Source organism: Mauremys mutica, chromosome 25, assembly GCF_020497125.1.
Source record: "Mauremys mutica isolate MM-2020 ecotype Southern chromosome 25, ASM2049712v1, whole genome shotgun sequence".
NCBI classification, from domain to species: domain Eukaryota; kingdom Metazoa; phylum Chordata; order Testudines; family Geoemydidae; genus Mauremys; species Mauremys mutica.
In genome coordinates, this window is record NC_059096.1 from 6,342,419 (window position 1) to 6,366,926 (window position 24,508).

General features: G+C 46.5%; 1 protein-coding gene across 2 annotated transcripts in view; it reads right to left on the minus strand.

The window, feature by feature from the left end:
- LOC123356237 (beta-1,4 N-acetylgalactosaminyltransferase 2-like) overlaps window positions 1–23,151 on the minus strand; it is a 41,538-nt gene extending 18,387 nt beyond the window's left edge. For both annotated transcript variants that reach the window (XM_044999272.1, XR_006575302.1), the window contains exons 1-4: window positions 23,028–23,151; window positions 20,905–21,030; window positions 19,163–19,289; window positions 15,415–15,499 (exon numbers count right to left, since the gene is read on the minus strand). In XM_044999272.1, the coding sequence (XP_044855207.1) occupies window positions 15,415–15,499; window positions 19,163–19,289; window positions 20,905–20,916 (224 nt within the window). In that variant the 5' untranslated portion in view covers window positions 20,917–21,030; window positions 23,028–23,151. The remainder of the gene's footprint in view (window positions 1–15,414; window positions 15,500–19,162; window positions 19,290–20,904; window positions 21,031–23,027) is intronic.
- Window positions 23,152–24,508: the final 1,357 nt, after the last annotated feature.

The window sequence follows — 24,508 nt, forward strand, 5'->3', positions numbered from 1 at the left end:
TCCTAGAATCCACACCGAGGTTCTGCTAACCCATTTGGACTGTGACCCAAAGGAAAGGTGCGCTGGACTCAGAGCAAGAACACCCTGAATTATAGGCCACTTCCTCCAGACACCACAGTTAATATTTCTGCCATTCACAACCTTTATTATTCCCTCAAAGACTACATTAAGATGGAGCAAAAGGGTGAGAGTACGTCAGTAATTCCAGCTAACAAACATTATAGAGATGCTGTAAATATATTAAAAATATCCCAAACAAACAACTCTCCTCCCCCAAGCATTATAAACCCAGGAAATTCAGAGTAAATACTTTTGGATTTCTTTTAAATATGTAGCCATAACCATGAATTTCCTTGTTTTATAGCACTTGGTATTTTGCATAAATTACAACATCCCTATAAGGTATTTAATGCAGAATTGCTGATATGTACTCAGTCTTAATGCTGTTTTGTTTGGGAATGATCTTATTGTTTTCAAGTTAAAAATTTAATGAACACGAAACACAACACTAGCAGGCCATACTTCATATCTTCACTCTATTAGAAATATCAACTTGCAGATTTTAAAAAATGATTTAGCTTTTATGGCTGCTTCCCACCCACCTCCATCCACACACACACTTTAGAATGCCACAAAGCAACCAGAATGCACATCCCTCCCCACTGCCCTGTTTTGTGAGTAGAACTGGTGCAACAGTAGCTTTTGGAAAAAGGTGGTAACTATCAGGGCCGACGGAGAGGGGAGCCGGTACAAATTACCCGGGCCTGGTGGTCTGGAAGGGGGCCCAGGGCCCAGCTTTCCCGCCTCTCGTCGGCCCTGTTTAGCCGGTCCGCCCTTGTTGGGGGGGCCCGAAAAAATTTTTTCACCAGGGCCCAAACCCACTCTCAGCGGCCCTGATAACTATACACACACACTTCATGATTTTCAGCATGAAACTCATGAAAAATTGCCCTCTTTCAAAATGACCGAGCTACATTGCCTTATGGAAGATAGTGGCTGCAAGGTGTGTACCCCAATCTTCGAGTCCCTTTGAAGCACTTCCCTGTGAAGGATATCCAGCCCCTGACACAAGCTACTCACAGAAATCCTGGATCCTCTGCCTCCACGGAAGCAGTGTACCCCAGTTAACTAGTTTTCCCTTAAACCATCAGTCCTACAAACCACACAGCACTTGTGAGCACTTCTAACAAACCAGTTTTATTTAAGAAAGAATAAAGATTTAAGTAGAAACAAGAAAGGATGGTGGAAACAAATGGTTACAACACAAAACAAAAGCATAAGAAGTGAACCTGGGTCTACACCCAAAGTTCGGTCAGTTGCAGAACTGGATAGCTTCACAAAAACCAGAATCCAATTTTTCATAAGAACATCCCTGCTTTCCTCAATGAATGGATGCAGAGGGTCTGTCCCTCCTCTCGGTTATACTGAAATAGTCTTGTTCCTATTCATAGATATAACCAAATGGGGGTTTGCCCTAATATTCCTTTTTTACCTTCAAGAGGGTTTGATTGTTTGCAGTTGTCTCTGGTGGTTTGCCACTCCTTTCCAATTTCTCACACAAGCATTTCCCCAAGCCCCATGGTTTTGTCACTGTTCAAATAATAGCTAGTAGAGAAATATGAAGATAACTATGTTTTAACTACAAAAAGAACAGGAGTACTTGTGGCACCTTAGAGACTAACAAATTTATTTCAGCATAAGCTTTCTTCGGATGCATAGCTGTAGCCCACGAAAGCTCATGCTGAAATAAATTTGCTAGTCTCTAAGGTGCCACAAGGACTCCTGTTCTTTTTGCGGATACAGACTAACCCGGCTGCTACTCTGAAACCTGTGTTTTAACTGTACTGTGCATTGGTCCAGCAACATTTCCCCCCTCCTTTCTCCTGTGCAGTCTTCCCTAAAAGGAGCTTTGACTCTTTCACTATTAACGGTAAATATGCCCAATGGCCTGTGATGGGACACTAGATAGGGTGGGATGTGAGTTAGTACAGAGAATTCTTTCCTGGGTGTCTGGCCTACATGCTGAGGGTTTAGCTCAGGGATCGGCAACCATTCAGAAGTGCTGTGCCAAGTCTTCATTTATTCACTCTGATTAAAGGTTTCGCGTGCCAGTGATACATTTTAACGTTTTTAGAAGGTCTCTTTCTATAAGTCTATAATATATAACTAAACTATTGTTGTATGTAAAGTAAATGTTTTTAAAATGTTTAAGAAGCTTAATTTAAAATTAAATTAAAATGCAGAGCCCCCTGGACTGGTGGCCAGGACCTGGGCAGTGTGAGTGCCACTGAAAATCAGCGTGCATGCTGCCTTTGGCACACGTACCATAGGTTGCCTACCCCTGGTTTAGCTGATTGGGAAGGAATTTTCCTACAGGGCAGATTGGCAGAGGCCCTGGGGGTTTTTTGCCTTCCTCTACAGCGTGGAGCATGGGTCACTTGCTGGAGGATTCTCTGCACCTTGAAGTCTTTAAACCACAAGGTGAGAACTTCAATAGAATATTAGGGTTAGAAGGGACCTCAGGAGGTCATCTAGTGTAACCCCCTTGCTCAAAGCAGGACCAATCCCCATACAGATTTTTACCCTAGTTCCCTAAGTAGCCCCCTGAAGGATTGAACTCACAACCCTAAGTTTAGCAAGCCAATGCTCAAACCACTGAGCCATCCCTGCTCCCCAGCTCAGCCATAGGTCAGGGGTTTGTTACAGGAATGGGTGGGTGAGATTCTGTGGCCTGCATTGTGCAGGAGGTCAGACTAGAAGATCATAATGGTCCCTTCTGACCTTAAAGTCTCTGAGTCTATATTGAGCTGTGGTATTCATTGCACAGAAAGAGTGCCTGCCAACAGCTGTCCAACAAACATGATGTATATTTAATAACTTGCTCTCTGCCTATCATGAAAATACTGAAGCCACAAAGTGGGGTTGCTCAGAATTTGAAGGGGGTGGGGGCAGTGATGAGCTGCCAAAATCTTAACAACCGTTTCCCTACCGGGTCTCCAGCAGCACGTCCCTCACTCGCTCCAGGTCTTCGGCAGCACTTTAGCAGTGGGTCCTTCAGTGCTGCCGAAGACCCAGAGCAAGTGAAGGATCCGCCGCCAAAGTTCCACTGAAGACTCGGAGCACCGCCCGGTGAGTACAAGCCCCACGTGTTTTTTTTTTTTAAGTCATCCCTGCCGGGGCCCCGTCAAAACTGTTCGATTCGGGCCCCGCACTTCCTAAAGCCGGCCCTGCACATCGAGGTTGCAAAATTGTATCGGGGGCCGGGTAGGGAAGGCTGTGCCTCCCAAAACAGCCTGCCCGCCCCATCCGAACCCAACCCACGTCCTGCCCCCGACTGCCCCCCTCAGAACCCACACCCATCAACACCCCCCCGCTCCTTGTCCCCTGACCACCCCCTCCTGAGACCCCCCCCACCCTAACTGCCCACCAGGACCTCACCCCCTACCCAACTCGTCCCGCTCCCTGTCTCGACTGCCCTTACCCCATCCACCAACACCCCCGACAGACCTCCCAGAACTCCCATGCCTACCCAACCCCCCCGTTCCCCCTCCTCTGACCACCCCCCCAGAACCTCCGTCCCCTCCAACCGCTCCCTGCCCCTTATCCAACCCCTCCTCTCAACCCCGGCCTGGCCCCCTTACCGTGCTGCTCAGGGCAGCGTGTATGGATGCCGCAGGACCTGCTGCAGCTCGAGCCCCACCCCCTTACCTTGCCACTCAAAGCAGCAGGAGCTGCAGAGCTGCCCAGGAGCGGTCCAGAGCGCTGGCACCGTGGCACGCTGAGGCTCTGTGAGAGGGGGGAAGGCAGGAGAGGGGCCATGGGAGCCTCCCCAGCGGGGAGCTCAGGCGGGCCGGACACGACGGTCCCGCAGGCCGGAGTTTGCCCACCCCTTTAACAACCGGTTCTAAACCAGCTTCTAAATTTAACAACCTGTTCGCATGAACCGGCTCCAGCTCACCACTGGGTGGGGGGAGAAAGAGTCTAACCAAACTTCTCCTTGGGTGCATAATTTAGACACTTGGGTTTGAACTTTTGGGCCCATCATTTAAACAAGCCGCGCTATGAACACTGGTGAACTAAAAAACACATACCTATATAATCTATAACAATCACTTCTAAATAAGCCCATTTAAGACGGAAGCTCCACTTTTTGAGCTTTAAGCTCATCAGTTTACCGGGGCAATGAGATTCCTAAACTTAAAGAGGAATGGGTTTTTCACATCATCAGGACTCAAAAGGAGGAAATCCAGTCCCACAAAACCTATTCCAGGACCTAGCCCGACATTAGCAATACTACCGTGGCTTGTTTACATTGACCAAGAAAGGATATGGCACTTATACAAACAGCACAGTGTGAGAGGAAAGTCCAGCTAGACTTGGAATGCTGTCCATCCTGAAGGGCCCCATGCTGCAGGAACACGTACACAGGGAAGAGTCATTTTACTCACACAAGCTACTCCCCATTACTTTCGTAGTATTTTTTGAGTAAGTAAGTTACTCACTTGCCTACGTGTTTGCAGAATCAAGTCTTAACAGAGAAGTGAGTTCATTATAGGGTTTGTCTTCACTGAAGAATTAACTCAAGTTCTGTTTACATGCAAACCCCCTAAACTGGGGCTGGCTCCTGGCACCAGCTCAGCAAGCAGGTGCTTGGAGCGGCCAAAGGGAAGGCAATTTGGCGGCAGGTCCCTTGGTCCCCCCAATTATTGCACTTGGTATTTAAGACAATCTCCTCTCCAAAACTAAAAATTGTTAGCCTTTTATCTATACGATTAATTTTGAAACCCTTATTCATTAAAGTAGTTCCTTATGATTTTATTGAAGTCAATATGGCTACTCTCCTGATTAGGGGTCATTTGTGAAGCACCACAAGTCTTACAACCGTATGCAAAGTTTTGAGATAAGCAAATACAACCAGCTGCAAGTACAATGATTCAACACAAAAGCATTGACTTGAAGTGGGGGGAAGGGTCTTATTACTATTAGGGCATGGGAGCTCATAAAGCGAGGTGTATTTTTGAGAACACCTTACACTCAAGTCTTTTTGTTGGCAGAAATACAGGCAATCAGGGAATACAAGATTTCCTCGTTGATCGAGAAGAGTAAATGCAGAAGTAGACAGACATTTAAATGTATCTATGATTGCGGCCTTACTGGGATTTATTGGGTTCCTTCACATTGAGTTCCTCTTCTCTATTTTTAGTACCCTTTATTCTGAGGCCTTATGGTCATTTTTCTTTTGGGGACAAGGAAATGGCTGTGTTTAAACACTGAAGCAGCAGTTGTTTCTTCTTCCCTCTGACCCCTGCATCATTCAATATAGCTATGAGATGTGTGCACTTTTTTAGATGTTTTAAAAATACTTAATTATGATTATAGCATATTCAAAAAGCATCAAGTTGGTTTAATTTACACATCTTTTCTTAAAGCTCATAAGGCATCATTAAGACCCTCTATAAAGACTCCCATCATTCTTTGAAGTCAGGGTCAAAATTTAGACAGTCGTTTCATGATCCTATTTAATCATTACATACACAGCAGTTTCCTCCTATAAATTCCCCATTTAGCACCAACTTTGTTGTTGTTACAGGTTTTAAAATAACCCCTCCACCCCATCTGTCTAGGAAATGACTGACAATTATTTAAATGCATCTTAATGGATGAGGCTCTCTCATCTTTGTTTAGCTTTTTACACTAAAAGATTCTAGTATATTTATTTTAAAAGCATCAACAGACAAATTGGTTTAATTTAGAAAAAGTTTTATTAAAATTAGGCATCGACCCACCTATAACGAGAGGAGAGAGACATGCACTGATTGGTGACAGATTTCAGAGTGGTAGCCGTGTTAGTCTGTATCAACAAAAACACAAGGAATCCTTGTGGCACCTTATAGACTAACAAATTTATTTGGGCATAAACTTTCGTGGGCTAAAACCCACTTCATAAGATATATAGCCCACGAAAGCTTATGCCCAAATAAATGTGTTAGTCTGTAAGGTGCCACAAGGACGCCTCGTTGTTTATCCACTGACGGGATCTCTACAACTTTGCTGACAGTTAAGCAGAAAGGCCAATTTCAACCCACAACATTATAGCCTTTACAAGCCAAAGGCCCATACCCACACCAGCCCTCAGGCATAGGAAGCACCTTTACCATGGGAGGGAGTGAAGTGTGTTTTGCCTGTTTGAGCAGACCAGGTTAGTTTTTAAGAAGCAAAAGAAAATGCTACTGCCGTTTGTTTACAAGGAGAGCTGTTCTGCAGCCAAGGGGTTTCCTCTCCTAGCTAGTATCAAACACTAGAATCCCTGAGCTTCAATTCCAGGAAGGCTCTTCCCTTTACTCCCAGACAGAGCATAGTCATTTGCTTCTACCACAGCAGCAGTATCTGCATAACTCAGTAGCCCAGCTCAGTGTTTCCCAAACGTGGGGTGCCTCTTGTTCAGGGAAAGCCCCTGGCAGGCCGGGCCGGTTTATTTACCTGTTGTGTCCACAGGTTCGGCCGATCGCAGCTCCCACTGGTGTCCCAAGTTTGGGAAACACTGGCCCAGCTCAGTGGAACTGCACTGGGTTTGCATTTGCAGCGTTTCCCCCAGAAAATCTGAAGCCTGAACACAATGGGCAGAAATTGGAGACAAATCCCTTTCACTCGGTTATTCCACTAAACCCCTCTCCTCCCCTCCCCCACCCACAACAACAACAACCCACAATCAAACCTGCAATAAGATCTCGGAATCCACTAGCAGCTGTATACCTTAGCTACATAGGAAGCCCAGGAATAAGGAGAGATCCATTCCCAGAACATGCTGATTCTAACCAACCAAACACCCCCGACGACTATGAGTTCCCCACAAGCAACCAATTGCACTAATCTGAGCTATATGTCAAGTATCAGAGGGGTAGCCGTGTTAGTCTGGTTCTGTAAAAGCAGCAAAGAATCCTGTGGCACCTTATAGACTAACAGACGTTTTGCAGCATGAGCTTTCGTGGGTGAATACCCACTTCTTCAGATGCAAGTCTTGCATCTGAAGAAGTGGGTATTCACCCACGAAAGCTCATGCTGCAAAACGTCTGTTAGTCTATAAGGTGCCACAGGATTCTTTGCTGCTTTTACTGAGCTATATGGCATCCCTCCCAGAAACTCACACCCCTAGTACACAGGTACCCAATACCATCTTAGCTGCAGGTATTTAGTATCTAAAGCCCCACCCACACAGGTATATCCAATGCCAGCCCCGCACCTGATACTCAGTGTCTACAGCCCCACCCTGTTAACAAGTCCAATAGCTGCAGACCTACCTGAGAATCAAAGCATCAAACACATCTGTACCCTGAAGAGGCTTATAACCAAAACCACCTAAAATGAGCTAGGGGAGAATATTTACCTGCTCTGTGGACTTTTTAAAAAAAGCAATTGCTTTAACGTGGCACAAAACTAGAAACCCAGAACTGCTGCAAAGTCAAATTGTTGATGAAAAAACGTAAAATGTAATTCAATTATGTGTCGGTCTATTAAAATCAGGAGAACAACAAACCTCACAACATCTAAGCCAAAAAGAGAAGCCTTGTCCATTTCAATATAGACAGTGACAACCCAGCAATGATACTGGAAATGTCCCCAATTCTGAGATTTTCAGCCAAACTACTCAAAACGTAAAAAGCTTCCTCTGGGAGGAATGGCTCAGCTGTACCATCACCCTATGCAAAATTCTCTCCATGAGAACAAACACCTACTAGAAATATACTGCAAACAAACTACTGGTCAGCTTAGAAAAGACATAAATATTGATCTTTAAAAAAAAAAATAGCTGCAAAATAAATTTTATTTTGGAAAAATAGAAAGAGAACACATACTGAACTGTATAGATACAGGCCCTGTAAGAAATGCAACCCAGAACACCAGTGCCAGAAAGAAACCACTGGATAAATACAATTCAGCAGTAAAAGAACCTGTTAAATTATTTTTAACAGTATAATCCAGCTCATCCTGCTATGCAGGAGCAGAGTCTGTGGGGCAGTTTTAGCTAATAATTGCTCTGGTTTGGATCAAATCATAGTTGTCAGCACAGACAGTAAGAACCCTGCCTTTAGAGGTTTGGTTTGGTTTTATTCTTTCAGCTAAAAGTTAGCTACCACTGCCATATGAATCAGGGCAGCGTATACTCCCTCCAGCCAAGCTCACCTGCACCATACAGAGGCCTTCATTACACGAAAGACAGCATGGTCTAGCACAGGGGTAGGCACAGGTGCCAAAGGCAGCACGTGAGCTGGTTTTCAGTGGCACTCACACTGTCTGGGTCCTGGCCAGCAGTCCGGGGAGCTCTGCCGTTTAATTTAATTTTAAATGAAGCTTCTAAAGCATTTTAAAAACCTTATTTACTTTACATACAACAATAGTTATATATTATAGACTTATAGAAAGAGACCTTCTAAAAACGTTAAAATGTATCACTGGCATGTGAAAACTTAAATCAGAGTGAATAAAAGACTCGACACACCTGGAGAGGGAGTCAGGAGAGGTGGGTTCTGTTCCCAGCTCCGTCACTGAGCAGCTGTGTGACCTTAAGCAAGTCCCTTCACCTCTCTGTGCCTCTGTTTATTTACCCACCCATCCTTTGGTCTGGTTGGTCTTCTTAGACCAGCGGTTCTCAAACTGTAGGTCGGGACCCCGAAGTGGGTCATGACCCCATTTTAATGGGGTTGCCAGGACTGGCTTAGACTTGCTGGGGCCCAAGGTCAAAGCCAAAGTCCAAGGTTACAGCTCCCCTGCCCGGGGCTCAGGGCCGTCCTTAGGATTTATGGGGCCCTATGCAGTATTATTAAACTGGTGTCCCTATGCCCGACTTGCTCTTAGCAACACAAACATAAGCTTACAATATTGGAAAACTTGCCACATGCACTTTATTAAAAAGTTTAATTGTGCTGCCTTCCCCCCATCTCCTGCACTTCCATCCCACCTGCATTCCCACCCCATCCCTGCACTGCCAGTGTGCCCCACTACACTTCCCGCTTGCGCACTACCCCACAGCCCCTTATGCCCAACAACCCCCATGCCCAGTGGCTCCTCACCCAGAGATCACCACCACAGATCTCTATGCCCAGCGATCTCCCACCCACAGACCTCCCTCACTGTTATGTAAACCCTCCGCTCAAATGCGATTGTAAGATCTGTAACTTGTAGCATTAAGTTCTGCAACCTTTTTCCAGACTTAGTAACTTCAGTTATTGTTAGCATAGCCTTTTAAGTTTTGTAACCTTTGCAAGCTCTGTAACCTTTTCAAGTTATCACTTGTATGAACTTCCAAACTGTGTAATATCCCATCACACAATCAGAGAGCGGGGAAGGGGGAAGATTCACAGATTCATAGACTCTAGGACTGGAAGGGACCTCGAGAGGTCATCGAGTCCAATCCCCTGCCCTCATGGCAGGACCAAATACTGTCTAGACTATCCCTGATAGACATTTATCTAACCTACTCTTAAATATCTCCAGAGATGGAGATTCCACAATCTCCCTAGGCAGTTTATTCCAATGTTTAACCACCCTGATAGTTAGGAACTTTTTCCTAGTGTCCAACCTAAACCTCCCCTGCTGCAGTTTAAGCCCATTGCTTCTTGTTCTATCCTTAGAGGCTCAGGTGAACAAGTTTTCTCCCTCCTCCTGATGACACCCTTTTAGCTACCTGAAAACTGCTCTCATGTTCCCTCTCAGTCTTCTCTTTTCCAAACTAAACAAACCCAATTCTTTCAGCCTCCTTCATAGGTCATGTTCTCTAGACCTTTAACCATTCTTGTTGCTCTTCTCTGGACTCTCTCCAATTTATGTTAAGTTCCTCCAATTTCTCCACATCTTTCTTGAAATGCGGTGCCCAGAACTGGACACAATACTCCAGCTGAGGCATGACCAGCGCAGAGTAGAGCGGAAGAATGACTTCTCGTGTCTTGCTCACAAGGAATTATAGTCAGACCAGTCTTTTTTTCTGCCCTGATTTACACTCCTGGTTGCCACACACGGCTCAGTGGGATTGTAGTGGCCTGGGCATAACTCAGGATGCAGTTTCAACATTGCTTCAACAGCGAGCCATAAACAGCCAAGTCTCATTTGAACAGTGGCTCTTGTTTTGGATTATCTAAGGCCATTTTTAAAGGTCTTTCCCATGGGTGAGGAAGAAGGTGCTGCACTCTTAAAGGGACCTTTAAAATCCCACTCAACTCTGCACTGTTTAGAACTCGCGCTTGTTCAAAATGCTACCAGCTTAAGAGCTGGAGATATTTGGATCCACAAGAAAAAAAAAATCATGTCCCTTTTCCCTAAATAAAAGTTTTCAGCTACTCCAGCCTTGTCAAATGCCAGTCCAACTTCCTCCCCAGCTAAGAGGTCGCGCCCTCCCTTGCATTCTGCAGTCTTAATTTCTGCTTTTCTGCTCCAGGTAAATCCCCCAACCCCTTCCATTGTTTTAGTGTCAGTTTCCTCCTGTTGACACCGGAATATTGTGAATGGGCAGGAAAAGCAAACGCCACCCTTTATTTCCCTTGAACTCTGCCTCCTCCCCAGTCTGGCTGCGTGTGCGCCTCTCCCTCCTCTAAAACAACAAGGAGAAGAGGAAACTCCGTCCCTCCCGCCTGTGCTGCTGCTGATCCCCTCTGGGAAAGGGAGGAGAGGAAAGATAACGGTCCAGAGAGGATCCTTGGCATCCGGGCTTAAACTTCAGGGAAGAGGGAGGTGGCCTGAAAAGGAGACTAAGGAGAGAGATTGCAGGGCGTTGCCCGGGGGAGGGATGCAGGTACAGTGTGGGGCTGCTCCCCCCCAGGCGGCCCTAGCCCGTTCCTTCGCTGCTCGCTCACTGGGCCAGATAAAGTCACCCCGACCCCCGCTCTTTTTCCTTCCCAGCCCAGCTCCCCCCCCCCCGCAATACCCAGCGAGTTCCTCCTCCGCCCCCTTGCTCCCTGAAGTCCCATGCCCAACTCTACCCCCCCGAGCTCAGCTCCCCCTTCTCTTCCCAGACTCAGGGTATCCTCCCCGCTCTGTTCCTAGACTTGCCTGCACCCCCCCCCCCCGCTCGGATTTCCCCCCCCCTCTTCCCAGCCTCCAGGTATCCCCCCCACTCCCCCGCCAAGCTCCCCAGACCAGTTCCTCCTTCGCCCCCGCATGCTCCCCAAAGTCCCATGCCCGGCCCTCCCCCCGAGCTCAGCTCCCCCTTCTCTTCCCAGACTCCGGGTATCCCCCCCACCCCACCTGCCCCAGCTCCCCCTGTTTGCTTACATGCAAACTTCCGTGCGCCCCCGCCGAGAAGTGAGTGGGCGGAGGGGAAGGGAGGGGCCAAGGCGTCTGGTCGGGGAGAAGCCGGCGCCCAGCCCTGGGGAGGAGCTGGAGAGGAGAGGAGCGGAGCCTACGCAGCAGCTAGCGAGGGTGGGGCCCCACACTTTTGGGTGCCGCGTGTGCCTAAAGATGGTCCTGCCGGGGCCGAAGCCCTGGGCTTTGCCCTCCCCACGCAGTGCAGCAGGGCTCGGGCGAGCTGAGGCTTCGGTCCTCGCTCCTGGGGTCGCGTTGTCAGAAGGGGGTGCAGCGACGTTTGAGAACCTGTCTCAGCCCAGGCTTCAGAGTAGCAGCCGTGTTAGTCTGTATCCGCAAAAAGAACAGGAGGACTTGTGGCACCTTAAAGAGCTCACGAAAGCTCATGCTAAAATAAATTTGTTAGTCTTTAAGGTGCCACAAGTACTCCTGTTCTTTTTGTCTTAGCCCAGTGGTTTTCAAACTTTTTTTCTGGCGACCCAGTTGAAGAAAATGTGTGATGCCCCTGACCCAGTGGGGTTGGGGATGAGGGGTGTGGGAGGGGCTCAGGACTGGGGCAGAGGGTTGGGGTGCAGGAGTGAGGGCTGGGAATGAGGGGTTCAGGGCATGAGAGGGGATTCTGGATTAGGGCAGGGGGTTGGAGTTGGGGTGTGGGAAGGGATCAGGGCTTGGGGTGCAGGCTCTGGGGTGAGGGGCTTGGGGTGCAGGAGGGGGCTCTGGGTTGGGGGGGCTCAGGGCTGGGGCATGGGGTTGGGGTGTGGGAAGAGGTCAGGGCTGGGGGGTGCAGGCTCTGGGGTGGGGCTGGAGATGAGGGGGTTGGGGTGCAGGAAGGGGCTCTGGGTTTAGGGGGGGCTCAGGGCAGGGGATTGGGGCACGGGGTTGGCGAGCAGGCTTACCTCATGCGGCTCCCGGTCAGCGGTGCTGCAGGGGTGCTAAGGCAGGCTTCCTGCCTGTCCTGGCACCATGGACCACACTGTGCCCCAGAAGCAGCCAGCAACAAGCCCAGCTCCTAGGCGCCTGAAACTGGTGCTCGGGGCGGGGGCAGCGTGCAGAGCCCCCTGGCACCCCCGCCTGGGAGCCAGATCCGCTGCTGGCCACTTCTGGGCTGCAGCACAGTGTCAGAACAGGGAGAAATTAGCCTGCCTTAGTGGGGCAGCACCACCAACAGGACTTTTAGAGCCACTGTGACCCAGTGCCTTACGTTCTGCTACCCAGTATCTCAGCTGTGGTGCAGCATGGGACCCCAAGAAAAGAGTTTATAACGCTGAGTGTGAGACTGCACCTTTCTCTTCCTTTATATACCGCAAAGTCTTCCACAGTCATGGTCCCAACCACTTTTGCTTGCAAGAGTGTTATTGCAGCATATTCTTTCCTAACAAGTGTTTGCTCTGAAAGCAAAATCCTCTTTTTGGATCTACACGCTGCAGCTCAACTCTGCTAGCCTGCTCTCTAGCTCTGATAGGTGCATGTCCTGAGAGCAGATCAGAGCTGGGATGTGAGCAGAGAATCTCATCTTTGGAGAACACAGCTGTTTTCCTGTCCATCAAACCAAACTAAACCAAGACACACTTCCATGCTCTATAGCCAAGGTTGCAACACTGCAGCTTACACCAGTCTTGGTGCAGCAGCAGGGACCAGTGCTTTTTAAATAAGTGTTTCCACAAATCAAAATCCTCCTCTTGGTAAAGTTCAACTGTATCCAAAACGGGAGGAAGGAGGACTAGAAGAGACTGCATAAGTCCTCACAAACGCTGGGGAGGGTCCCCTCTGCCTTTTCTCATGTCTGCAGCTTTACCTTCTGTGGGGTTACAGTTGCAGCCTGTGTCCAAGCGTGAGAGAGCCCAGCATGGTTCAAGTGCAGGAGATGCAAGTACAGAATTATCCCCTCCCGCATCCACGCTGGGCTCTGCCTGGTTCCCACATGACTAAGGGCGGAGAAGAGGATGCTGTGGGGGGGAGGAGCAGGAAGGAAGGGTGTTTTCCTTCAAGGCAGCTAGTAGTGGTGAGAAAGGTTTCCACGCACTGTAATAGCTTTTATGCCCAAATAAATTTGTTAGTCTCTAAGGTGCCACAAGGACTCCTCGTTATTTTTGCTGTAACAACCTTGTCCCTTTCAATATAGACAGTGACAACCAGGAATGATACTGGACATGTCCCCAAGTCTGAGATTTTCAGCCAAACTACTCAAAAGGTAAAAAGAGAACACATACTGAACTGTATATATACATGCCTCAAAAGAAATGCAACCCAGAACACCAGTGCCAGAAAGAAACCACTGGATAAATACAATTCACCAGTAAAACAACTTATGTTATTTTTAACAGTATAATCCAGCTCATCCTGCTATGCAGGAGCAAACTCTGTGGGCCAGTTTTAGCTAATAATTGCTCTGGTTTGTATCAAATCATAGTTATCAGCACAGACAGTAGGAACCCTGCCTATAGCAGTTTGGTTTGGTTTTATTCTTTCAGCTAACAGTTAGCTGCCACTGCCATATGACTCAGGGCAGAATATACCCCCTCCAGCCAAGCTCACCTGCACCACGGAGAGGCTTTCATCAGCTGAAAGGCAGCATCGTCTAGCAGGGAGGATACTGGAGAGGGAGTCATGAGAGGTGGGTTCTGTTCCCAGCTCCGTCACTGGGCAGCTGCGTGACCTTAAGCAAGTCCCTTCACCCCTATGTGCCTCTATTGATTTACCCACCCATCCTTTGGTCTGGTTGGTCTTCTTAGACCAGCAGTTCTCAAACTGTGGGTAGGGACCCCGAAGTGGTTCATGACCCCATTTTAATGGGGTTGCCAGGACTGGCTTAGACTTGCTGGGGCCCAGGGCCGAAGCCAAAGTCTGAGTCCCACCACCCTGGGCCAATGCCAAAGCCCAAGGGCGGGGCTCAGGTTACAGGACCCCTTCGGCTTTGGCCCCCCTGCCCGGGATGGTGGGGCTCGGGTTTTGGCTTTGGCTGGGCTCAGGCGGGCTGAGGCTTTGGTCCTTGCTCCTGGGGTATAAAAAGTGGGATTTAAGTGGTTTCAAGTAATAACAGAACAAAGTTAAGTTACCAAGCAAAATAAAACAAAACACACAAGTCTAAGCCTAATACATTTAAGAAAGTGAATACAGGTAAATCTCACCCTCGGAGATGTTCCAATAAGCTGCTTTCATTCACAGACTAGACTCCTTCTTAGCCTGGGCCCAATCCTTTCCCCTGGTACAGGTCTTGTTAGTTCCAGCTCAGGCGGTAACTAGGGGATTTCTAATGACTGGCAACCCCCTTTGTTCTGTTCACCCCTTTTATAGCTTTGGCACAAGGTGGGAATCTTTTGTTTCTCTGGATTTCCATCCCTCCTTCTACATGGAAAAGCACCAGGTTTAAGATGGATTCCAGGACCAGGTGACATGATCACATGTCCTGTGAGACTCCCAAGCCTCCATTCTTCCCAGCCTGACTCACAGGAACACAGGAAGGCTTACAAGTAAACAGATCCATTTACAACCAATTGTCCTGGTCAATGGGAGCCATCAAGATTCTAAACCACCATTAATGGCCCACACTTTGCATAATTACAGTAGGACCTCTAGTTTTAGATACAAGAATGATACATACATACAAATAGGATGAACACGCTCAGTAGATTATAAACTTTGAAATACCTTACAAGAGACCTTTTGCATAAAGCATATTCCAGTTATATTATATTCACACTCCAAGCATATTTTCATATAGCATATGGAGTGCAACATCACAACTGGTACCCAGAAGTCACTTTCTACAGGAAAGACCCAACAAGGAAAGAAACAGAACACCATTGGCCATCACGTATAGCCCACAGCTAAAACCTCTCCAGTGCATCATCAACGGTCTACAGTCTATCCTCGAAAACGATCCCCAGGCCAATCCTTGCTTATAGACAGACCCCCAACCTGAAGCAAATATTCGCCAGCAACTACACACCATACCACAGAAACACTAACCCAGGAAACAATCCCTGAACAAATGTTGTTAGTCTTGTGCCTCGAGCCCCTGCTTAGAGCTCAGCAGGAGCTGAGGCCTGCAGCACTCAGGACAAGGAGGCTGCTGGGTGCCTCAATCCCCCCAGGAACCCTACTTGCCTCAGCTGGGCTTACCTTGGGCAGCAGAGCTGTGTGGCTTTTCTGGCTCCCCAGGCAGCCAACCTCTGGCAGATGGGAAAGGGGACTGCCAGCTCCATTCCTGGGAACAGAAGTCACATTCTATATCTACTTCCTGGATCAGAGAGCCAGGGGAGGGAGGCACCAGCCCAGACCCTGACACCAGAGGGGGCCCCCCTTCAGTACTGCCAACCACCAGACATAAAAAATCATGCATTGGATTCCCCCACCCCAAAAAATCATGAGATTGGCCCACCAAAAAATCACAAGATTTTAAAAACAGCATAAAACCAGGTATTTTCAGTTGGTCTGTTTATTTTTAACCGCCCTCTACTCTTCTGGCTGGGTGTGGTAATTTCAGAAAAAAAGATATTACCTAACAGCCCACCTTGTCTCTCTGGTGTGTATTGAGGAAGACTATACCTGTGCCCAAGGGCTGTGCCCACAGTAAGGGCTGCTTTTGTTTTTATTTCCAGCTGGCCCTTTGGCACCTGCCAAATGCTGATTTGTATCATTGCAGGGTATTGTGGGATGTAGCTTAGCATGAATGAACAAAACTCAGGGAAAAACATAAGCCAGTTTGGCTCTTATAACTGCCAGGCATTCTTACAATGTGGCCTATACTAACAACATAAATGTGTTGGCTAACACTGCCTTGTGGTTTCAGAGTAGCAGCCGTGTTAGTCTGTATCCGCAAAAAAAACAGGAGTACTTGTGGCACCTTAAAGACTAACAAATTTATTTTAGCATGAGCTTTCGTGAGCTGCAGCTCACTTCTTCGGATGCATAGAATGGAACACACAGACGGGATATTTATACATACAGAGAACATGAAAAGGTGGAAGTATGCATACCAACAGGCAGAGTCTAATCAATTGAGATGAGCTATCGTTAGCAGGAGAAAAAAAAACTTTTTGAAGTGATAATTAAGGTGGCCCATAGAAGGTGTGAGGAGAACTTAACATAGGGAAATAGATTCAATTGGTGTAATGACCCAACCATTCCCAGTCTTTGTTTAGGCCACAGTCAATAGTATCTAGTTTGCATATTAATTCAAGTTCAGCAATTTCTCTTTGGAGTCTGTTTTTGAAGTTTTTTTGTTGCAAAATTGCCACCTTCAAGTCTGTCACTGAGTGGTTAGAGAGGTTGAAGTGTTCTCCCACTGGTTTTTGAATGTTATGATTCCTGATGTCAGATTTGTGTCCATTTATTCTTTTGCATAGAGACTGTCCGGTTTGGCCAATGTACATGGCAGAGGGGCATTGCTGGCACATGATGGCATATATCACGTTGGTAGATGTGCAGGTGTACGAGCCCCTGATGGCGTGTCTGATGTGATTAGGTCCTATGATGGTGTCACTTGAATGAATATGTGGACAGAGCTGGCATCGGGCTTTGTTGCAAGGATAGGTTCCTAGGTTAGTGTTTATGTTGTATGGTGTGCGGTTGCTGGTGAGTATTTGCTTCAGGTTGGGAGGCTGTCTATAAGCGAGGACTGGCCTGTCTCCCAAGATCTGTGAGAGTGAGGGATCATCTTTAAGGATAGGTTGTAAATCTTTGATGATGCGCTGGAGAGGTTTTAGTTGGGGGCTGTAGGTGATGGCTAGTGGTGTTCTGTTATTTTCTTTTTTAGGCCTGTCCTGTAGTAGGTGGCTTCTGGGTACTCTTCTGGCTCTGTCAATCTGTTTTTTCACTTCAGCAGGTGGGTATTGTAGGTTTAAGAATGCTTGATAGAGATCTTGTAGGTGTTTATCTCTGTCTGAGGGATTGGAGCAAATACGGTTGTATCTTAGAGCTTGGCTGTAGACAATGGATCGTGTGGTGTGTCCGGGATGGAAGCTGGAGGCATGTAAGTAAGTATAGCGGTCAGTGGGTTTCCGGTATAGGGTGGTATTTATGTGACCATCGTTTATTAACACAGTAGTGTCTAGGAAATGGACCGCTTGTGTGGATTGGTCTAGGCTGAGGTTGATGGTGGGATGGAAATTGTTAAAATCTCGGTGGAATTCCTCGAGGGCTTCTTTTTCATGAGTCCAGATGATGAAGATGTCATCAATGTAGCGCAAGTAGAGTAGGGGCGTTAGGGAACGAGAGTTAAGGAAGCGTTGTTCTAAGTCAGCCATAAAGATGTTGGCATACTGAGGGGCCATGCGGGTCCCCATAGCAGTGCCACTGACTTGAAGATATATATTGTCGTGGCTGTTTGTCTCACTTTGTCTGAGACTGGATTTCCCCCCCTCTTTTTAGGAACTAGATTTAAAGGGTCAGTGACACGAACCTCAGGGTCGAGCAAAGGTCACATTAACTGGGATCCCATGGTGCCCTTCAATCAGCCTTGATGTAAAATAAAGCAGGCCTATTCCTGCTTCTTTGCACCCCAGTACCTTTTCACTCCTTTCTATTCTATACAGGTTCTTAGACTGTGCCGAGAGCGCATTAATCAATGTGACCTCAGTCATGTGTTTTGTTCTTTCATTGGCTCTCCAGGGGGACGAGGGCATGCAGTGGACTGTTCTTTTTGGAATGATGTTGTTAGATGCTTGAACTGCTGCAGTGCTATGCTTCTGCATTTAGAGCCTCATGTCCAACTGTGATGGGCACAGTAAGTGCATAGATGAGGCAGAACAAATTGCATCCCCTGATGTGTGGCTGTCTCTGCCACTGGAAGTTGGCCCATGTTGTTCCCCTAGTGACAGTGCAAAGTGCTACTGTACTAGCCCTGACCTTGGCATTAGCACCTAATGCAGCAGTGCAGAATGCTGTCCTGGGGAGACAGTCTGGGTGGGAAGTGAAGTGATCGAAGAAAAGTAGGAGACTGGGAAGTGAGAAGGCGGAAAGAAGGAAAAATAGGAAAGGTTTCAGATCAGGAGAAGCAGAAAAATATAGACCTGGGTATGTGAGCAGACACTATTAGAGGAGAGAAGCAGAGGGAAATAAAAATCTACAGACTTACCAGAGAGAGAGAGAATCAAGGAAAACAAGTGAAAGGAAATATAATTGGTGAAAAAGGGAATTGATCAAAAAGCTGTGCAGTGGGCTAGATGAAAACAGATCCAGAAAACAGTAGACAGGATGCCCATTCACAAAGGACCATTAAATGAACAGAGCGAATAGGGTGACCAGATGTCCTGGTATTTTTGGGATCATCACGATATTAGGGGCTTTGTTTTATAAGCGCAAAGATAAACACACACACCCCACCCGCAAATGTCCCATTTTTTCACCCTTGCTATCTGGTCACCATGCGAGAGAATGACTGTGTGAACACCTATAGAAAGAATACAGTTCCAAGGTGCCTAATGAACAAGAGAGGGCCCACGAGGTGAAGAAACCCCAAACTCAGTGAAAAGAGCCACAGGAGCATCGAATCTAAGGAGCACATCAAGCTGAAGAGAAGCAACAGAAGAGCAAGAGTGGAGCTGAACTTACGGCTAGGAAGAGGAAAAGTTGATTCATCTCTGAAGTGATACAGTTTATTGTTGAGCAATCTCTTTTGTTCTAATTAATAATAATACATTTGGTATTAACTGCAGGGAATAAGGAAGAGAAGTGTGTACAAGACTGCAAAGGTTAAGGTGTTGGTAACCTGTAGTTTATTCTTATAAGTAGTAAGTACTTGGTAATGTTCTATATTATTTATGTTCCTGTTACAAAGTTATAAAAAAAAAATATCCTTTTTGTCATGATTTGCTTCTGCCTCCCCCCACAGTGAGCATAACCTAGTTTAGCTGGGTCACCACATTACCATGCAGGACACCTTTGTATTGCGCTGAAATCCAGGACCGGAGTTGGTGCCTTACACAGACAGCATGCTGTGTTCCTTGGAAGCAGAAATGACCTTTCCTCGGTCTCCAAGAAGCGACTGCACAGAACTAAAGAGGTGTAGAGAGTAGGTTAAGGTGGAGGAGTGCAGTGCGGTATCTTAACTGCAGTTATTCAACTTGAAAATCTCTTGAACAATATGTTGTTGGGCAACAAGACAGAGGTTAGCTGTCTTAGTGGGCTAAGACACCTGGTAATGCAGCACGACTCATTATGCCTCCCTATCTCCCTTAGATATCAAGCACATTTAAATTAACTATACAAGGGGTTTTTATGAGGATTAATAAGCAGAAGTTAGATTTTAGTCAAGACATTACAGAAAGTTAATAACATAAAAAGGAACTGAAAGGTCTCTGGGCGTCTACACTGAACTAAAATTAGAGAGAGATTCAGATTGGAACTTCAGATCCAACCTGTTCTTGCCCCCTGGGACATTAATAATATGTCCCTACAAATCTCAAATAGCAAGGGCATGGCTTGGATTCAAATGTCGCCCTGCTGAGGTTTTGGGTCTGGCATTAAAACTGGAAGGAGACTATTTGTCATTTGTCTTTCAAGGTGGTAGAAATCTCAGAAGATGGGGGGCAAAAAACAAGGATGTCAAGGTGTGACCTGACATGGCAAACTCTAAACAAAGATGAGTCAGTTACAAATCTAGAGTGCAACTTTCAGATGAGTGCTGCATTGGCTACATCTGGTGCTATTGAAGTCAACGGCAAAATTTGCATGACCGTTGGTGGGAGCAGTTAAACTGACACAGAGCCCATTTAAAATCCCGCTCCAGATTTTGAATTTCTAACGACTTGATCAGTGGAAAAAAAAAAAAGGAAGCGTGAACAATTTTGGTTTCCCTTTCTACTTATTTTCATGTTCTGATTCTCGTGTCACTGCACTGATTCTCGTGTCCTAGCACGAGGCTGCAGTGCTCAGGCTGCAACTGTGGTTAGGGTTGCTTGTTTGATTTAATTCTTTTCACGGATGTTGTGTGTATTTTACTGAAGCAATTCCACTGGCCCTGGTTTTGAGCTAACATCCTTTAAGCAAAACAGGTGTTTAGGGAACCCAGACAGTCTTTGTGAACTTGAAGCTCACATTTATAATGACGGATTCTAAACTAGCTGTTACCACTCAAGAAAGAGCTCTTGGAGTCACCCTGGATAGTTCTCTGAAAACTTCAGTTCAATGCTCACCAGCAGTCAAATGTTAAGAACTACTAGGAAAGTAATGGAAAATAAGACTGAAAATATCATAATGCCACTATACAAAACTGTAGGGTGTTATTGGTGTATGGTTATACTTTTGTTATGTATTATAATTAATGTTGCTGCAATTCAGAATGGAGTCTAAGAATTCAAGATGGCACATGTGGTAGAAAAGGTTTGAACTCCATCTTGGTATCCTTTCTTCATGGCATTTTCCTGCCTAAATTCTGTTTCCCACCCAAACTTGAGAGACTGAGAGCTGGCTGGAACTGGTTGGGGGCAGTGACTGCCAGTGTGTACCTCAGGAATTCACGCCAGAGAGAGCATATAAGGAACTGTCAGCGATGACACGGTGCTGTCCACCATCAAGGCAGCCACGTCCAATTTCTCTGGGTGGCATTGGATCAAGACCATCGGATCAAGACTTCGGCTACTACCACCTGCCAAGTACTTTGATACTTACCGGATATCCCATGGAGACTTTGCCATCAGTCAATATCTGTTGATCTCCTGCTTTGGTGGTAGAGAGCTGGATCCTCCGATGTTCCTGAGACTCTGAGATGGTTCATCAGTTGCTGGTGACCTCCATCTGCAGAGAAACAGTAATTGTTTTTCAGGCACTTAATAGTTTAACCAAGGGATGGTTTGAGGGTCTGGGCTTTATGCCCCTTGCTGGAATCTATTTTTGGGTATTTGTAAGTGATCCTCCCCAGTTGTAACATTCCCTTAATAAATCTTCTTTCTGTTTAAGGTTATATTCTCTCTATCCTTTATTTCAATACAACACGGGTAGGAGGCACACAGACTTCTAACTCTCCCAGTTGCTAGATGCTGGTAGAAATCGAACCTGTTATTTATATGTCAGCTCCTTATTATTCTATAACAGAGATTTTGGGGTAACAAAACCATAGTGTGCCCACGCCTTGAATACTGTGTCCAGTACTGCGATGGTCACCTCATCTCAGAATTGATATACTGGAACTGGAAAAGATTCAAAGAAGGGTAACAAAGATGATCCAGGTGATGGAACAGCTTCCATATGAGGAGAAACTAAAAAGATTAGGGCTATTCATCGTAGAAAAGAAACAGAGAAATGGGGGATTTGCTAGAGGTCTATAAAATCATGAATGGTGTGGCAAAAGTGAATAGCGAAATGTTAGTTACACTTTCCCACAATATAAAAACCAGAGGTCACCTGATGATATTAATAGGCAGCAGGTTTATAATAAACAAGAGGAAATACTTTTTTCACATAATGCACAACTAACCTATTGCCATGGGATGTTGTGATGGCTCAAAGTATAACTGGGCTAAACAGAGAACTAAAGTTCATGGAGGATAGGTCCATCAATGGCTATTAGCCAAGATGGTCATGAATGCAACTCCATGCTCGGAGAGACCCTAAACCTCTGACTGCCAGAAGCTGGGAGGGAAAGACAGGGGTGGGTTCATTCGACCTGTTCTGCACACTCACCCTAAGGCTCTGGTCCTGGCCCTGACAGGACACTGGGTTAGACTGACCATTGGTCTGACCCGATATGGTAGTTCTCATGCTGCCACATTGTCACTGGAGGATGGGACTGGAAAATCAGAGGTCCCACAGCCCGGTAGACTCTGAGGGGAATGTATCTAAGCAGCTGGGGGGTTGGGCAGGCTGTGGCACTCGTTCCAGCATCTAGGCAGCTGGACTGTGGTGAAATAAGGGAAGGAAGAATTCTTCCCTTGACCTAGCGCTCACTATACCAGGAGTTAGGCTGGTTTACCTAGGTCGCTCAGGGGGTGTGGATTTTCACACCCCTGAGTGACATAGCTGAATCGATTCAACTTTTGAATGTAGACCTGGCCTCAGTAACTCAAGCAATAAGGAAAGATGGAGAATGCTTTGTATTTGTTTTCCACATTTTGTCTTCAAAGCCCTGTGCAAACACTTTATCAGCTTGGGCTTCAATTCTTGGGAAAACAAGGGATCTCAAGGGCAAAGCTTTCTAATATAAAAATCACTCTTAGAAGTGAATAGAGACATATGGTACTTACAGGAACAAATAATTCTTCATTCAGGACAACAGATTTATTTAAAACACCTAAAAGTAAGCAAGGGGTACATCTACACTGCAGAGCTGAGGCTGGCCCGCAGGGCTATGAAATTCCATTGTAGATGTTCAGATCCAGGCTTCAGCCTGGGCTCTGAAATCTCGCATGGTGTGGAGAGGGGGGTCTCAGAGCCTGAGCTCCGGCTCCAGTCTGAATGGCTACACTGAATTCTTCAGCCCCACCCCACCCCTGTGAGCCAGAGTCAGCTGACCTGGGCTCTGAGACTCAGTCCTGGAGGCTTTTTATTGCAGTGTAGACATACCCTATGAATCTTAGCTGTATCTTGAGGCTAAAGAAATAATTGCAGGTACAAATAATGATGCAAATGCAGAGAAATACCACTGGTTTCAAGGGGGGGTGGGGTTCTGCCTTTTTAAAAATGTATTTTATACCAGTATAATTGAGATCAAGTTCTACCCCCTAAATGCTGAACCTTCTCTTCCTGGAGCTTTCTAAAGCTAATAAAACAGAAGCATCATCAGACAAGTGACTTACATTTGGGCGTAGTCTAGCTCTGGTCACATCCGTGGACTATTATAGAAATCCAGAGTCGATGCTCAGCCTCTGGCTACTTCAACTGAAAGTGCTGCATCATAATGACAAGCAACTGATAACCTTCTGGCTTCTTCATGCTGATGCCTCAACCAGCTGTGCATAATGATAATTGTTTATAATGTAACAAACCCATGACCATTCACTGTGTGACCTGGAGATAACTCTGATGCTTCTCCCAGGATGCAAATTCCCATGCACTTAAGATAAAAGGAAATTACTTAGCAGTCCATGACTCATTCGTTGAACAGTTCAGAAAGTTCTCATCACTGCCAGTAGAGAGCAGCAGTGCACATACCCAGGAGCCAGTCCACTACAATAACCATTATTTTCCAATAGAGCAGAGAGGTTCTCAACCTTTTTCTTTCAGAGCCTGCCCTCCCCACATGCTATAAAAACACCATGGCCCAGCTGTGCCACAACAACTGTTTTTCTCCATATAAAAGCCAGGGCCAACATTAGGGGGTAGCAAGCAGGGCAATAGCTCCGGGTCCCCACGCCACAGGGCTTCCCTGCGAAGCTAAATTGCTCAGGCTTCGGTTTCAGCCTCGGATGGTGGGGCTTGGGGACCCAGGCTGCAGTCCTGCACGGTGGGGCTTCGGCTTTCTGCCCTGGGCCCTAGCGAGTCTAACGCCAGCCATGCTTGGAGACTCCTCCAAAACCTGCTTGCAGCCCCCCAGGGGGCCCCAGATCCCTGGTTGAGAACTATTGCAATAGAGGATTCCTTCTAACTTCTTGCTTGACACACTTTCACTTTGAGAAGTCTGTTGTGTCACATCAAAGCAAAATTGTGTGCTTATTTTCACAGGCTTTTGAATCCCCTATATGTACAGACTTAATCACTTGTCCATTGGCAAGCCCTGTGAAAGCTAACAGTACAGTACAGCTGCTGGCAAGGTGTGCTGTTAAACAATAGACTACTATGATTTCAGGTTAAAGAAGTGAGTTTTTTGCATCAGCCTAGGATGAGCGATTAGCAGTTTCCTTGAAGGGAGGGGGGAGGTGTTGTATGCACAGGGGAGCTGAGGCAAATAGCCTCTCTGAACAAAATAGAAATGAACAATGAACAGCAGGAGCACCTGGGACAGCTTGAAAAATTAAAGGCGTATAAAGCATAGCAGGATTAGGGTGATTCAATTACCAGTTGTGATTGTGCAAGCAGTAGATAATTCCTGTCCTCTTTATCCCATGCTTTAGTGCAGGAAGAAATTCCACCAGCTTCGTTGCTGGTTGATGACTTGTGCTGGGTGCAGTTGGATGGTACTTCTAGGGTTCTGAGGCCTGGTCTAAACTACAAAGTTTTACTGACACAGCTCTGTCTGCTAGGAATGTGGGAAAAAAACACACCCAAATACACGCTTACAGCCAATTCTTATTAACTAAACTAAAATTTATTTAAAAAGTAAAGGGAGAGAGAATTGGTT